Here is a 15,494-nt window from a genome sequence, read left to right as displayed (position 1 = left end):
CCATCTCCCACCCTCCCTTCTCCCCCTCTCCCCCATCCTCTTCCCCCATCCCCTCTCCTTCTTCCCCATCCCCCCCTCTCCTTCTTCCCCATCCCCCCCTCTTCTTCTCCCCCTCTCTCCCATCCCCCCTCTCCTTCTTCCCCCATCCTTTCCCACCCCCTCTCCTTCTCCCCCATCCCCCCCTCTCCTTCCCCATCCCCCTCTCTCTTCTTCCCCCATCCCCCCTCTCCTCCTCCCCCATCCCCCCTCTCCTTCTTCCCCCATCCCCCCTTCCTCTTCCCCATCACCCCTCTCCTTCTTCCCCCATCCCCCCTCTCCTCCTCCCCCATCCCCCCTCTCCTTCTTCCCCCATCCCCCCTCTCCTCCTCCCCCATCCCCCCTCTCCTTCTTCCCCCATCCCCCCTCTCCTCCTCCCCCATCCCCCCCTCTCCTTCTTCCCCATCACCCCTCTCCTTCTTCCCCCCATCCCCCCTCTCCTTCTTCCCCATCCCCCCTCTCCTTCTTCCCCATCCCCCCTCTCCTTCCCCATCCCCCCTCTCCTTCTTCCCCCATCCCCCCTCTCCTCCTCCCCATCCCCCCTCTCCTCCTCCCCATCCCCCCTCTCCTTCTTCCCCATCCCCCCTCTCCTCCTCCCCATCCCCCCTCTCCTCCTCCCCATCCCCCCTCTCCTTCTTCCCCATCCCCCCTCTCCTTCTTCCCCATCCCCCCTCTCCTTCTTCCCCATCCCCCCTCTCCTTCTTCCCCATCCCCCCCTCTCCTTCTTCCCCATCCCCCCTCTCCTTCTTCCCCATCCCCCCTCTCCTTCTTCCCCATCCCCCCTCTCCTTCTCCCCCATCCCCCCTCTCCTTCTCCCCCATCCCCCCACTCCTCCCCCATCCCCCCACTCCTCCCCCATCCCTCCTCTCCTCCCCCATCCCCCCTCTCCTCCCCCTCCCCCTTCTCCCCCTTCCCCCTCCCCCTTCTCCCCCTTCCCCCTCCCCCTTCTCCCCCCTTCCCCCTCCCCCTTCTCCCCCTTCTCCCCCTTCTCCCCCTTCTCCCCCTTCTCCCCTTCCCCCTCCCCCTTCTTCCCCCTCCCCTCTTCTCCCCCTTCCCCCTCCCCCCTTCTCCCCCCTCCCCCCCTTCTCCCCCCTCCCCCCCTTCTCCCCCCTCCCCTTCTCCCCCGACCCCCCCCTTCTCCCCCCTTCCGCCCCCCTTCTCCCTTCTCCCCTCCTCCCCCCACCCCCCCTTCTCCCCCCCCCTTCTCCCCCCTTCTCCCTTCCTTCTCCCCCCCAACCCCTCCTTCCCCCCCTACCCCCTCCTCCTCCCCCCCCCCCCCCCGGCTCTCCTCCTCCCCTCCCCGCTCTCCTCCCCCCTCTGCTCTCCTTCCCCCCCCCCCGCTCTCCTCCCTTGCCCCCCACCCCTTCTTCTCCTCCCCCCTCCTCCTCCACCCCTTCTCCCCCCCGCTCTCCTCCACCCCTTCTCCTCCTCTCCTCCCCCCCCCCCCCAACCCCCCGGAGGGGGGGAGAAGAGGAAGGGCCCTTCCTCCCCCCTCGCCCTTCCTCCCCCCTTCCTGCCCTCCCCTTCTTCCCCCTCACTCTTTCTCCCCTTTGCCCTCCTCCCTCACCCCTTTTTCCCCTTCCCCCCCTCCCCTTCTCCACTTCCTCCTCCTCCTTCCTGTCTTCCCCCTCTCCCTTCCCCCTGTCCTTCCTGCTCCCCCATTGTATGAGATCTCTCTCCCCCGCTCCTCCCTATCAGTGACATGATCAGATATGGATGTGAGCCTAATTTCCACAAATTTTAATGAATTTCAGTGTGATTGAATGGCCTTATGCTGTAGCACTGCCCTTCATCAAAAGCATAAACCAGTCGTGATGACCATGCCAGGGTGTGGAGGCATCAGGAGTTTAGGGGCAAGGCTGAGGATTTCTCCCTGGCACCCAGGCAGTGGGGGCACTGCCAAATGGGCATATTGGGAGGACTGTGGCAGGGGGATAACCCTCATCCTCGGAGGGGGCAGGGTTTCCTTATGTATGGTGATGGAGGGAGGGGTAGGGAGAGTTCTATTAACAGTGAAAGGGGGTGGAGAAGGAAGAGCTTCGATGACAGTGAGGGTAGGTGCCCAGATGTTAGGTGTGCCCCAGTGTTTGTGGGGCGGGGGGGGGGGTTGTTTTGCGGGTGTGCCCTGATCTCCATGGGGCATCCCAATCTCCATGAAGGAGACGGGTTGGGGAGATCTCGATCTCCATGAAGGAGACGGGTTGGGGAGATCTCGATCTCCATGAAGGAGACGGGTTGGGGAGATCCCAATTTCCATGGAGGAAAGGAGGCAGGCACCTTGTATGTAATTTTGAGGAAATTGGTTTTGCTGGCATGTTGAGGCCCTGCCGCTGGCTGTGAGGTCTTCACCAGCATTCTGAAATTGTTTGATCAGGCGAGGAAAGGCATTTCTGAACCGGCAAAGTTTGCACGGCTTTTCTCACCCGATCCAGCACTGCAATTTTGGGAAAGTTCTGCTCTATAAATGGAAAGCACTGTAATTTTCACTTCTCTGTCTGGCCTTGTGGTTTCCTGCTCTATCTCAGCATCAAGCTCACGTTCTGGTCAAACTATCTTCCTTGTCTGCTCTGGGTGAAAGGCATTCTGACAGCAACTCAATCAGTTAACCTCTTACCACTCTTGACCGTGAGTCACACAATGCCCAGAGCCTTAGAACGGGAAGGTTTGTTCCCTCCACAACGATTTGCTGTCTTGTTGACCTTTGCATCCAATGTTCTGACGATTGAATTATCTGTCACCTTGCAATTGTTGACCTAACTTGTGATCTTGGAATGCTGTTTGGTGGTCTGTCTGTTTGATGTATGCAGCAAATCACAGAACAGCCTGAACCGATCCATCACTGAGTTGCTTCAAGTCGCTCACGGTCTGTAGGATCCAGGAGTGGCGTCTGAATTCCAATCCAAAGACAAACACAAAGACTCGGGAAGAGTTTCAAGAGCAACAGCACCATACTAGAAAAGACAGTTAGTTTATCCATGGGAAGCACTTTTATTAAGTAAAGAGTCCTTGAACTAGAGGGTTCTATTATTCATGGATTTTACTTAGAAAGCTCTGTAAATCAAATTAATATTGCTTACGTACTAGCATACCTTTATCTCTTTAAACAGACATTTGATTTGCAAGTCAAGCTCGGAGGAAGGGTCAGTTGGTGAGTATTATGTTTTGAGGATTACTGTTAAATTATTGAACTAAAAGATCCTCATTTTTCCCTCTCTGTCTGTCTTTGCGTCTATCTGTTTACGCATCTTTATGCCTGTGTTTCTATTTGCATGTTTGTCTATCTGCCAATTATCTTAATTCCTCTACCTCCCTGGCTATCTACTGTGTATCCATCCATCTGTCCATATCTATCTATGTATCTACCTCTAGCTTTATCTGAGTATCATCTATCTGTCTGTTTATTTGCTCAAATATTTATCTTATTTGCTGACCCATAGTCAAACTATCTGTTCATTTGTCTTTGTATCCACACCTATGTATCTGTCTCTTTACCTATTTCCCTGTAACTACCTACTTGTCAATCTCTATCTGACGAATGTCTGTACGGCACAGTGGTTACTGCTGCTGCCTCACAGTGCCAGGGACCTGGATTCAATTCCCGGCTTGGGTCACTGTCTGTGTGGAGCTTGCACGTTCTTCCCGTGTCTGCGTGGGTTTCCTCCAGCTGCTCCGGTTTCCTCCCGCACTCCAAGGATGTGTGGGTTAGGTGGATTGGCCATGATAAATCACCCCTTAGTTTCAGGGGAACTAGCAGAATAAATACATGGGTTATGGAGATAAGGCCTGTGCGGGATTGTGTTTGATGCAGACTCGATGGACTGAATGGCCTCTTTCTGCACTGTAGGGATTCTATGATTCTATACTCATCTTTCTATTTGTCTCTGTTTTGGTTTTATTATGTCTCTATCTATCTCTAAATCTATCTTATGTCACTCTCTCTGTATCAATTTTTCTTTCACATACATATATGTATTTATTTGTCCCACACTAACCCCACTCTCATTTCACCCTGTCTTCAGAACCTACACTTGTTCTCCATTCCAAGCAACTTGTCCCTAATATTCTCACCTTTTACTCGCAACTCGGTTTGGCCATTGTCCTCTTTGGTCTGGATGTGTTTGGTCTCTTCCTCCTTCTGATCTGCCATTGTTGATACAGCCTTCAGACAACACCGCCCTGGGTTGGAATTGCCCTCCTAAACTCATCTGCTTTGACATATTGCGCCCCCGTTCTCGGAAACCTCTTCACACGACTCCTCTCCATGTCCCCACCTCCTCCCCAGTCCTGTGAAGTTCTTTGGGCCATTGAGCATGCAACATAAATGCAAGATTCACTTGCCAATCTGACCCAGGCAGGAGACCCAACCCTGAATGGGATGTGTGCTTTTATATCTAAAGGCCTGGAATACAAAGAAGCAAGTTTTTCTACAACTATACAACTATCTTGTTAGACTACATCTGGAGTACTGTACAGTTCTGGGCATTGAACCTCAGGAAGAGCATGTTCGCCTTCAATGAATACAGCACTGATTTACCCTTTTTCAAGGATTAGGTTATGGGGGAGATGATGATCTAATGGTATTATCACTAGACTATTAATCCAGAAACTCAGCTACCGTTCTGGAGGCCATGATCTTAGAACATAGAACACTACAGCACAAACAGGCCCTTCGGCCCACAAGTTGCGCCGATCTTATTGAATAGTGAGACAGGTTGAATGCCTCCTTTCTATAAAATTCTCAAGGGCTCAACCCAGCCCCAGTGCTTCTTGTTCAACCCAGCTTGACCTAGTGTTGCAGTCGAATGGGTCGAGGGGATAAATTGGGGGCTGATAAGTCAATCTCTTTAATCAAGAAACAAAGGAAATCAGTGGTGCTGTCTTGGATGCATTCACACTTGGAGTAAGAAGTTCACATTTACTCCAGTTAATGATCTGATAGTGTAGTGCTTACGTTATTAGACTAATTCAGAATCCTCGATTAGTAATACAGAGAACTTGTGTTCAACTTTCAGTGCAACAGTTTGAACTTTGATTTCAGTTTTAAAAACTGGAAAATGAAAAGCTAGTAATAGTAAAATTGACCTTGAGGTTGCTGGATTATTGTAAATCCCAGATGGTTCACAGATGTCCTTGAGGGAAGAGAACCTGCTGCCCTTACTTGGCTTGGCCTACCTATGTCTCCAGTCCTACAACAAATGCTGCTGGACTGCTCTCACTAACCACCAAAGAACTGTGCTGCCTCGGCAAGGTAAACATAGGACACAATGCTCCCATGCCTTGGCAAGGATGAACATCAGACACGGACCTTAGTCATGGGACCAGGGTAAACATGGGACACTGTGCTCGCAGGCCCAGGGGCCAGGCTAAAGCAACAATACTACAGGATACGATCGCGTTTTGTTAAGCGTATGAAACTTTCTATAGGCAAGATTAGTTCATGATAAAAGTAAGGAAAGGGCTCAGCACTGTTTGACTATTTTGTGTTCTCATTACAGGAAGTAGTGACTGGAAGAAGAAAAATAAATCTTTTTGGCAGGGATTTCGGAAATCACCGAAAGGCAATGCAGCACGGGAACTGTGTAAAGGTGAGGCTATTGTGGGGCAGCCTTTCTCTTCTCCCTGTACAAGTGCCAACTGCTCAATGGGTAGGAACTTCAGCTTAAAGGCCTGTTGTTGGGGTGCCAATTCCTTCAGGATTGTCCTGGGATTTCCAGGATTTAAAGATTAATCTCCTGGATACCGATTCAAGCTTTTCCCCAGGAGGCACATCACAGGAGGCATTGGAAAGAAATGGTGTAGCTTTCAATTTATTTTGAATGGCTTTTAGACTAGAGATGGTAATGGGGGTGGGGGCTAGGGGAAAAGACTGGTTGACTGGGTGGGAGGGGAGGGGGTGTTGTGTGACGAAAAGCCCAGGTTCAAGAAGACTCAGCAATCCTACCTCAGCGATTGCGGAGATCCACCCAAAATCAAATACAATTACGTCAAACACACTTTATAGTACATACTTTCTAGCGTTTAGTGCTATCCCCCAATCCTCTCATTGGGGGTCTCATCTCTATAAAGTGTGCCTTTAGCTGCCCAATATTTGGGTGGTTAGCAGCGCTGCTTCACAGCTCCAAGGACCCAGGTTCGATTCCCGGCTTGAGTCACTGTGTGACATTTGCACATTCTCCCTGTGTCTGCGTAGATTTCCTGCGGGAGCTCCGGTTTCCTCCCATGTTCTGAAAGACGTGCTGGTTAGGTGCATTGACCCGAACAGGCGTCGGAATGTGGCAACTGGGGGAATTTTACAGTAACTTCATTGCAGTGTTAATGTCAGCCTTACTTGTGACTAACAAACAAAACTTAAACAGAATATGACTCAGAGTTGAATTGAGATCACACCATCCTCGCTCATCATAGAATCCCTACAGTACAAAAGGCGGCCATTTGGCCCATCAAGCCTGCACTAACAACAATCCCACCCAGGCCCTATCCCCGTAACCCCACATATCCTAATCCCAGTAAGGAGCAGTTTAGCATGACTAATTAACTTAACCCGCATATTTTTGGGGTGTGGGAGGAAACCAGAGCACCCGGAGGAAACTCCACACAGGAAGTAATCCGAGGCCGGAATTGAATCCGGGTCCCTGATGCTATGAGGCAGCAGTGCCAGCCACCGTGCCAGCATCGTAGCCTTGATTAACGGGAATAGAGCACATGCAAGATACGTGACCTTCAGTAGACAAGTAAAGATTTCCTCATCCACACTGAGGATCAGTAAAAAAAGCACCAGACAGATTTATTAACCATTAAGCGAGGAAACCAACAGGTCTCAATGTAAGGTATTTTGGTTACGGCGGTGACAGACATTACTATTTTCCTTGAAAATAAGACATAAAATATCCTAGCTGTGTTAAATCTTGTGCAATACATGCCACAAAGCCAGACCTAGCCCAGTCTCTCTGCTGGTTTCCAACTGTTTAAAAGGTACATCTCAGTCAGCATCATCATCACAGCAAAACTATTATCATCACACTGGCTGCTGCAGTTTATGAAGAAGGCTCGCCACCACTTCAAAAAGTGTAATGGGCAAGATTCTCCGGCCTCCCGGCCCCATGTTTCCCGCCGATAGGAGGTGGTACGTTGTTTGATAATGGCCGGATTGTCTGATCCCGCCGCTGTCAGTGGGAATTCCCACTGATGTCACCCTATGCGACCGTGAACGCCAGATAATTCCAGCCTACATCCTTCCTTTCTCACAAAGGCATGATGAGCCGAATGACCACCTGTGAGATTCTGTGATGACCCCCCTGATTTTTCCAGTTACAAGAAGTAAAACCTCTTTTCGTTTTAGTGCTTCAAAATTTACAATTTTGTTGGGTGGGCCGTGATTTATAATCTTTAATAACTGATTCAATTCTTTCTTTCTTCCTTCCCCCCAAACCCCATTATCCTTGTTGACTTTTGAAGGAGAAGATGTTGGATTTGTGGCCAGTGAGATTACCATGAGTGATGAGGACCGCATTGAACTGATGATGATGGTCAAAGATAAGACCATAACAATTGAGGAGGCACTTGCTAAGGTAACTAGGACACCTCTTCGTACAGATTACAGCAACTGCTGTTCGCACTTGGTTCAGCTTTCTTGGCTATCTTGTTGTCACAGCTACTGAGTCAGAAGGTTATGGGTTCAACCCCAGATCAGAGGCTTTCCTTGGGCTTTAATTGTTTATTGGGTCTCATCTTATTTTTACGTTTCACTGAGCGTTAATGAAATCAGTGGGGAGAAAATGGGTGTAAAAAGCTGTCAACAGAATTAGGCTAAATTTGGACAGAGATTCTGGTCTGCGTTTCCACAGGCAATTCCAAATACTTGTATCTTGCCACCACCTATCATTCCCATCCACAAGATCAGACTCTGACACACCCATGAGGCAATTCTTCTAGACGTGTCGAATTCTAACCTTGCAGGCCTAATGCTGTTGTTCTCTGCTACTATTATGGATGTCATTTAAATCTCTACTAATAAGAAAAATTGCATTTATAGGGCGCCTTTCAAACCCTCAGAATGTCCCAAAGTGCTTTACAGTCAATGGAGTGCATGGTAAGTGTCTCATTCTTGTATTGTAGAAAAGGCAAATTCACACAAAGCCAGGTGCCTCTGTGGCTGGCTGTGCAGGATTCAGTGATCCGGCCTAGATTATATGATTCAGCCTGGATTATGCGCTCAAGTCTCTTGCATGGGACTTGAAGCCACAACCTTCTGACTGAGAAGCAGGAATAACATCACCGAGCCAAAGCTAACCCTAATTGCTGTTGGCAAAAGTCAGAGAGTTTGACCTATTTGTTTATTAATTTCCTCCTGAGTTTTAGTTCTTATAAGAAGTTGGTTACGATTTATTTTTCAGCTCAAGGAATATGAATGTCATAGCAGGCTGTCACTGAGTATGGATTCGACTCAATCGGCAGGTGGAGCCCATGAGCTGTGGGATGAGTCCTCTGATGGTGGTGTGAGTAAAGTCTACTTAATACTTGCAAACACAGGGACCCTGACAACCTTTGGTGGTCTGGGCCCCAAAGTTGTGCCAGCTGGTGAAAGAGAAAAAGGACAAAAGACTTGCCTTTGTATAGTGCTTTCCATGACCTCAGGGTGACCCAAAGGACTTTGCAGCTGAAATAAGTACTTTCAAAGTATAGTAGGAAAGTATAACAACAAGGTCCACGGCACAGAAATAGCCCCTGCGTCCATTCCAACTCGTCCACCTTGCATTCACACTCCACATAACCCTTCTGCACCATTCTCTTTCTTTCCCCCTCCTGTGCTTAGCTAGCTTCTCATGAATTAAATCTATGATGTTTTCTTCAATAAATTCTGCTTCTCGTGAATTAAATATGTGATGTTTTCTTTAATAAATTCTTCTTACTGGTTTCTGGATTAAAAGGTTTAATCTGAATTCCCTGAGTAGCTGTTTATATTGATAATTTTGAACAACCCCACAAGTGGAAATGGTTTCTCATCTGTTATACCTGTCTAAAAATGAACCCTAGCACATGGTTTGCTCTCTTTATGGTCTTATGAACCTGCAGTGCTATTTTTAGTACCCCGTATTGATTCTGTACTCCATTGTGACTCATCTAATAAGTATGTAGCCTTGTTATTCTTCCCACCAAAGTGTACCACCTCACAGTTATCTGTATTAAAATTCATTTCCTAATTACACTCCCATTCTACAAATTTATTAATGCCTTCCTGCATTTTGTCACATTCTTCCTTTGTGTTAACTATGCTTCCCGAACTGGTACCATCCGTAAGTTTTAAAATCCAATTCCTGCGCCCAGATCATTAATGAAAATTGTGAACAATAGTGATCACAGCACTGATCCCTGGAGAACACCACATCCCACCTTTCATCATTCCAAACAGCGACCTACCTACAATTTTATATTCTGTAGCCAACATGGTATCCATTCTGCTACATGTCCCCAACTCCACATGTTCTGACCTTCACTGTGAGTCTACCAAAATCCAGCTTTGTTACAGTGACTGCATAACTCTTGCCTACATTTTCTGTCACTTCTTCAAAAAAACAATAAGTTAAGCATATCATTCTTTTTTGAAAACTATGCTGATTACTCTTGATTATGTATTCAATTCCAGATATTTTTCTGTTTTATCTTTGAGGATTCTGTTACATTTCCCACCGTAAAAAGTCTGACAACACCAGGTTTTAGTCCAACCGATTTATTTGATAGTAAACGCACAAGCTTTCGGGTTAGTCCCTTCGTCAGGTGAATGGAGAGTTCTGGCCTCAGACCGAGCATATAAAGCACAGACAGTTTACAGATTACTGATTAGAATGCGAATCTTTACATCTAACCTGCTGTTCAAGTCTTGAAGTGGCCGACAATGTGAGTGGAAGGAGTACTGATCACAGGTTAAAGAGATGTGTATTGTCTCCAGACAGTACAGTGAGTGAGGTTTTGCAAACCCAGGCAAGTGTTGGGGGTTACAGATAGTGTGACATGAACCCAAGATCCTTGTTGAGACCGTCCTCGTGTGTGGAACTTGGCTATCAGTCTCTGCCCAGCAACTCTGCGCTGTCGTGTGTCGTGAAGGCCGCCTTGGAGAATGCTTACCTGAAGGTCAGAGGCTGAATGCCCGTGACCACTGAAGTGTTCGCCAACAGGAAGGGAACCGTCTTGCCTGGTGAATGTCGATCGATGTTCATTCATTCGTTGTCGTAGCGTCTGCATGGTCTCCCCAATGTACCATGCTTCGGGACATCCTTTCTTGCAACGCATCAGGTAGACAATGTTGGCCGAGTTGCAAGAGTATTTACCATGTACCTGGTGGATGGTATTCTCACGTGTGATGATGGTATCCGTGTCGATGATCCGGCATGTCTTGCAGAGGTTGCTGTGGCAAGGTTGTGTGGTATTGTGGTCACTGTTCTCCTGAAGACTGGGTAGTTTGCTGCGAACAATGGTCTGTTTGAGGTTGTGTGGTTGTCTGAATGCAAGAAGCGAGGGTGTGGGGATGGCCCTGGTGAGATGCTCGTCTTCATCAATGATATGTTGAAGACTCCGGAGAAGATGTCGTAGCTTCTCCGCTCTAGGGAAGTACTGGACGACGAAGGGTACTCTGTCCACTGTGTCCCATGTTTGTCTTCTGAGGAGATCGGTGCGGTTTTTCGCTGTGGCACATCGGAACTGTCGATCTATGAGTCGAGCGCCATATCCTGTTCTTAAGAGGGCATCTTTCAGCATCTGGAGGTGTCTGTCACGATCCTCCTCATCTGAGCAAATCCTGTGTATACGGAGGGCTTGTCCATAGGAGATGGCTTCTTTAACATGTTTAGGGTGGAAGCTGGAGAAGTGGAGTATTGTGAGATTGTCTGTGGGCTTGCGGTACAGTGAGGTGCTGAGGTGACCGTCCTTAATGGAGATGCATGTGTCCAAGAATGCAACTGATTCTGAGGAATAGTCCATGGTGAGTCTGATGGTGGGGTGGAATTTGTTGATATCATCATATAGTTGTTTCAGTGATTGTTCACCATGAGGCCAAAGGAAGAAAATGTCATCGATGTATCTAGTGTATAGCATCGGTTGAAGCATCGGTATAGCCGGCACATCCACATCACATTTCCCACCACCAGTGTTGGACTAATTGTCTCTTGATTTGTTCTACTACCTTTCTAAATAAAGGAATAATATGGTGTGCCTACCATTACTCTGGCACTATTCTCATTTTCAGTGACTTTCACAGAATCACCAAGTGATTAGGCCCATTGAGTCTGCACCAACACATGAGAAACACCTGACCTCCCTGTCTTGAATGTTGTGACGTGCCAAGTGCTCACTCAGGTACTTTTTAAAAGATGTGAGGTAACCCACGCATCTACCACTCTCCCAGGCAGCACATTCCAGACCGTCACCACCCTCTGAGTAAATACATTTTGCCTCACATCCCCCCTAAACCCCCTGCCCCTCATCTTGAACTTGTGCTTCCCCTGTGACTGACCCTTCAACTAAGGAGAACGCGTACTCGCTTATAACCTTGTACACTCAGTCAGGTCACCCCTCAATCTTCTCTGCTGCAATGAAAACAACCCAAGCCGACCCAAATCCTTCATAACTTCAGTGTTTATGTACGTGTGTGTTTGTGTTAGTGTGTGTATTTATGTGATTGTGCCTCTGCCTTTAGTTGCATTTAACTTGTGTATTGCGATCAATCTAAACCAGTGGTTTTATTTTCTGTAGGCTTCACTAGTTTAGCAATTATCTTCTGCCTTTCTTAAATGCCATTACAGCGTTGATTGTATCGCTCTTTTTAAAACCGTGTCCTGAATGTTAGTCTCCCTGGTTAAAATGCTTTGGCAAAGTAACAGTCAGTAGTTCTGCCGTTTTGTTGTCATTACCTGAGAGTTTGACTTATGAATCCCACAGCTTTTTTAAATTGATTCAGGGATGTAGGCATTACTGACAAGGCCAGCATTTACAGCCCACGCCTGCTTTCCTTTGGGTCAGCTACTTGGCTAATGGGTCATCTACCTTGTTGAATTTCTGTAGACGTGCGCAGTTAAAAAGCAAGTCAAAGGATATTGACCCCATACTATCCCTTTTTGTGTAATTTGTGTCTGCAGAATGCTATTTTGCTTTGTATTCCTTGGCAATTTAATTTCATAGCATCTCTTTGCTTTTTTTAAAAACTTATTTCCTAACCTCTTTGTATTCCCTTTTATCCTCTCTTTTACTCACGGTGTTTGTAGTGTACACCTTTTTCTTGAGTTGCAATTTTGTCCTTGTGCATCCATGGTGTTTCATTATTGGCTAATTTATTTTATAGCGCAAAATGTGTCTCCTGAATTTTACTGATCATTGATATTTCATACTACTGTATCAAAGCTTTGTCAAAGTTACTTCAGTTTACCTTTCTCATTCCCAAAATTAGCTATTTGCTAATCTGTTTCTTCAGCTCTTTGTCCTGTCTTTCTCAGTCATTTATTTTAAATTTTATTTTGCTGTGATTGCTACTATCAAGAGACTCTCTTGTGCTTAGTTTTCTCATCTGCTTACTAGATTTAGTTTTGATTTTTCTTTGATGCTTCTTGCATGCTTGATAATAAAGGAGGCTCGAATGCGCGGTAAAAACTCCCTCGGTATTGGGTACTGAGACTGTATTTTGTGCTTAGGTCTCTGGAATGGACTTTGACTTCATGACTTGGGTAAGAGTAAGACTCTTTGTTCAAACGCCTCCCCCCCACCCCCGGCCTCCGCCATAGTGCCTCCTCACCCCACACCCTGTACCCTCCCGTCCACGGCTGCCCTGCTCCCTGACCCTTACAATAAGGAAAAGTAATTGATGAAGCATGTGAAGATGGTCGGTCCTAGGACAACACCCTGAGAAACTCCTGCATGATGCCCTGGGACTGAAATGAATGACCTTCGACAATCACAACCATCTTTCTTTGTGCTAGGCATGTCACCAACCAGTGAAGAGTTTCCATCCTGATTTCCACTAGCTTCAGTTTTGCTTGGGCTCCTGGATTCCACGTGTGGTCAAATGAAGTTAGGGGCAGTCAATCTCACCTCACCTCTTTTGTCCATCTTTGGATCAAGGCTGTAAGGAGGTTAGGAGCTGAGTGGCCAGGGCATTCTGTGAATCAGGCAGAACTCCTCAAGCCCTCTGTATTTAACATAAATTCCACTTCTCACCTATTCAGATATGGGAGCAGCTGGATGATGATATTCAGGAGGTGAAGAATGATGATGTCCAAGAGGTGAAGTTTAAGAGACTCCACAAATTGGTTTCTTCAAAACGCAGATCAAAAAAGAAACTGATTAAAGTGGATGAAATGAAGTCTGCATCTACTGGAGGTAAACTGGAGTACATTCCAATACAATCTTAATACAGTATAAATAAATAATGCGATTGAGAATCAATACGGTGTGAATGATTAGAGCAATTAAGTATTGGAGTTATATATTGAGATCAGAAATGGACCCAGCACTTACCCTCAGGGCACACATTTGTAAGTTTTCTCCATTGCAAGCAATATCTTTTTATTGTCACAAAAGCAAAATACTGTGGATGTTGGAAATGTAAAATAAAAATAAAATAATGCTGAGGGGAATGAATTACAAAAGTTAGGGAGGTTATACTTTATTTGTACAGATGAGTACTGATGAGTCTACATCTGGAATATTGTATACCATATTGGTCTCCTATTTAAGGAAAGATGTAAATGCATTAGAAGCAGCTCAGAGAAGAATTATTAGACTAATTCCTTGTTTTACTAGGAAAGTCTGGAAAGGTTAGGCTTGTATCCACCAGAGTTTTGAAGAGTAAGAGGCAACATGATCGAAACCTTCAAGATCCTGAGAGTGGATTTGGAGAGGATGTCTCCCCTCGTTGGAAAAGCTAAGACACGACAGATCAGCCATAATCTTATTGAATGGCGGGGCAGGCTCGAAGGGCTAGATGGCCTACTCCTGCTCCTATTTCTTATGTTCTTAAGCTAGAATTAGGTGGTCAACGTTTAAAGATAAAGGGTCACTCAGTTAAGACAGAAATGAGGAGAAATTTCTTCTCTCCGAAGGTCCTGAGTCTCCAGAATTCTAGAAAAGACAGTGGAAGCAGAATCTTCGAGTATTTTTAAGGCAGAGCGAGATAGTTTTTTGAAAAGTTATCAGGGGTAGACAGAAACATGGGGTTGAAGTTACAATCAGATCAGTCACGCTTTAATTGAATGGTGAAGCAGGCTCAAGGGGCCAAGTGGCCTACTTCTGTTCCTGATCCATATGTTCGTACGCAGGCTGTACCTGCGGAGAGAAAAACAATGTTTCTGGTCAATGAGCTTTCGTCTGAACCTTTTTACCTCTAGCATTGTTGTCTGGCCATGAACCAACCTTCTGTCAATGCTGCTGAACTTCCCCTCAGCTATACATGCCTCTTCTGCAACACTTCATCAAGAATCTTTGTCAATCTAAGTATATTACCTCTCACTACATTGCTTCGAGAATTCAATTGGCCACTTTCTAAAAAGAAAAACTTCATTAAACTTGTCAAACACAAATTCCCTTTAACAATCCACACTGGCTGCCCTTTGATTAATCAGTGCACTGCTATGTTCTCACAAATTTAATCTCTAATTATACAGTGTATGGATTTTCTCAACTGATTAGCGGGTCTGTTGTTAGCTGATTTAACCTTTAAACACAGTTGCTACGTTAGCTAACTTTCCAGTCCTAAAGTGTAATGTGGGATTGAAAAGTTTGTGATCTATGTCTCTGCTGTCTCCCCTCTCATTTTACTTGACTGAGCCATCTATAATTCTGCTCAATCCTTTCTGACCAAATCCCCTTTTCCCCATTATTTCTAACAGTTATCCTGGATGCTCTTTAGTACAAATATATTCCCACTTCCACCACTGTTAGTCAAAAGAAATGGCCTCTACTGGACGGAATTTTTGATTCCCTGCCCAGAGTGCTGGCTGAGGGGAGAAAACGCTGTGTAGTTCGCAAGCTGCACAGCCAGCTTTTCTCTCCAGATAATCTCAGATAAAAAAAGTCAGGAGGTGTGGCAAGGCGGTAGCCGGGAATCTCAAGATCTGAAAAGGGTGCCCAATCTCCGATAGGAAAAAACCAGAAACCCTGTCAACAAGAGCACAGAAATTTCAACTCAAAGTCAACAGACCTTTGGTTGGCCTGGGTGGGATTGTGGTTGGTGCAGACTCAATGGGCCAAATAGCTTATTTAAAGCACTGTCGGCATTCTATGAAACTATAACCCCCCCCCTCCTCTCCACCTTGCCCCTGGCCAGGAATCAGTTCTCTAGATTTTGAAAATTATTTGTAAAGCATAAAGTGATACCCCAGTTCTCCATGTACATGTGAGCAATTGGACATGCAGTTAGGTTCAGATGGAAACTTCCTTGGAGGAAGGTGTTAGTATTACAGTTGCTCCAGTTTTAA

At 46.4% G+C, this 15,494-nt stretch overlaps 1 protein-coding gene across 4 annotated transcripts in view; it reads left to right on the top strand.

Annotated features, from left to right (window-relative positions):
• Positions 1-15,494, top strand: part of sash1a (SAM and SH3 domain containing 1a) — a 145,366-nt gene that overhangs the window by 96,042 nt on the left and 33,830 nt on the right. For 3 of the 4 annotated variants that reach the window (XM_080200121.1, XM_080200124.1, XM_080200123.1), the window contains exons 5-10: positions 3,144-3,184; positions 5,532-5,621; positions 7,492-7,604; positions 8,069-8,125; positions 8,430-8,531; positions 13,245-13,398. In XM_080200121.1, coding sequence (XP_080056247.1) covers positions 3,144-3,184; positions 5,532-5,621; positions 7,492-7,604; positions 8,069-8,125; positions 8,430-8,531; positions 13,245-13,398 — 557 coding nt within the window. The remainder of the gene's footprint in view (positions 1-3,143; positions 3,185-5,531; positions 5,622-7,491; positions 7,605-8,068; positions 8,126-8,429; positions 8,532-13,244; positions 13,399-15,494) is intronic. The other variant, XM_080200122.1, reaches the window with a different exon arrangement.

This window comes from Carcharhinus amblyrhynchos, chromosome 12, assembly GCF_965287045.1.
Source record: "Carcharhinus amblyrhynchos chromosome 12, sCarAmb.v2.hapA, whole genome shotgun sequence".
In the NCBI taxonomy this organism is placed as follows: Eukaryota; Metazoa; Chordata; class Chondrichthyes; order Carcharhiniformes; family Carcharhinidae; genus Carcharhinus; species Carcharhinus amblyrhynchos.
The sequence above is the reverse complement of the archived record's forward strand: the minus strand, read 5'-3'. Positions and strand labels throughout refer to the sequence as shown.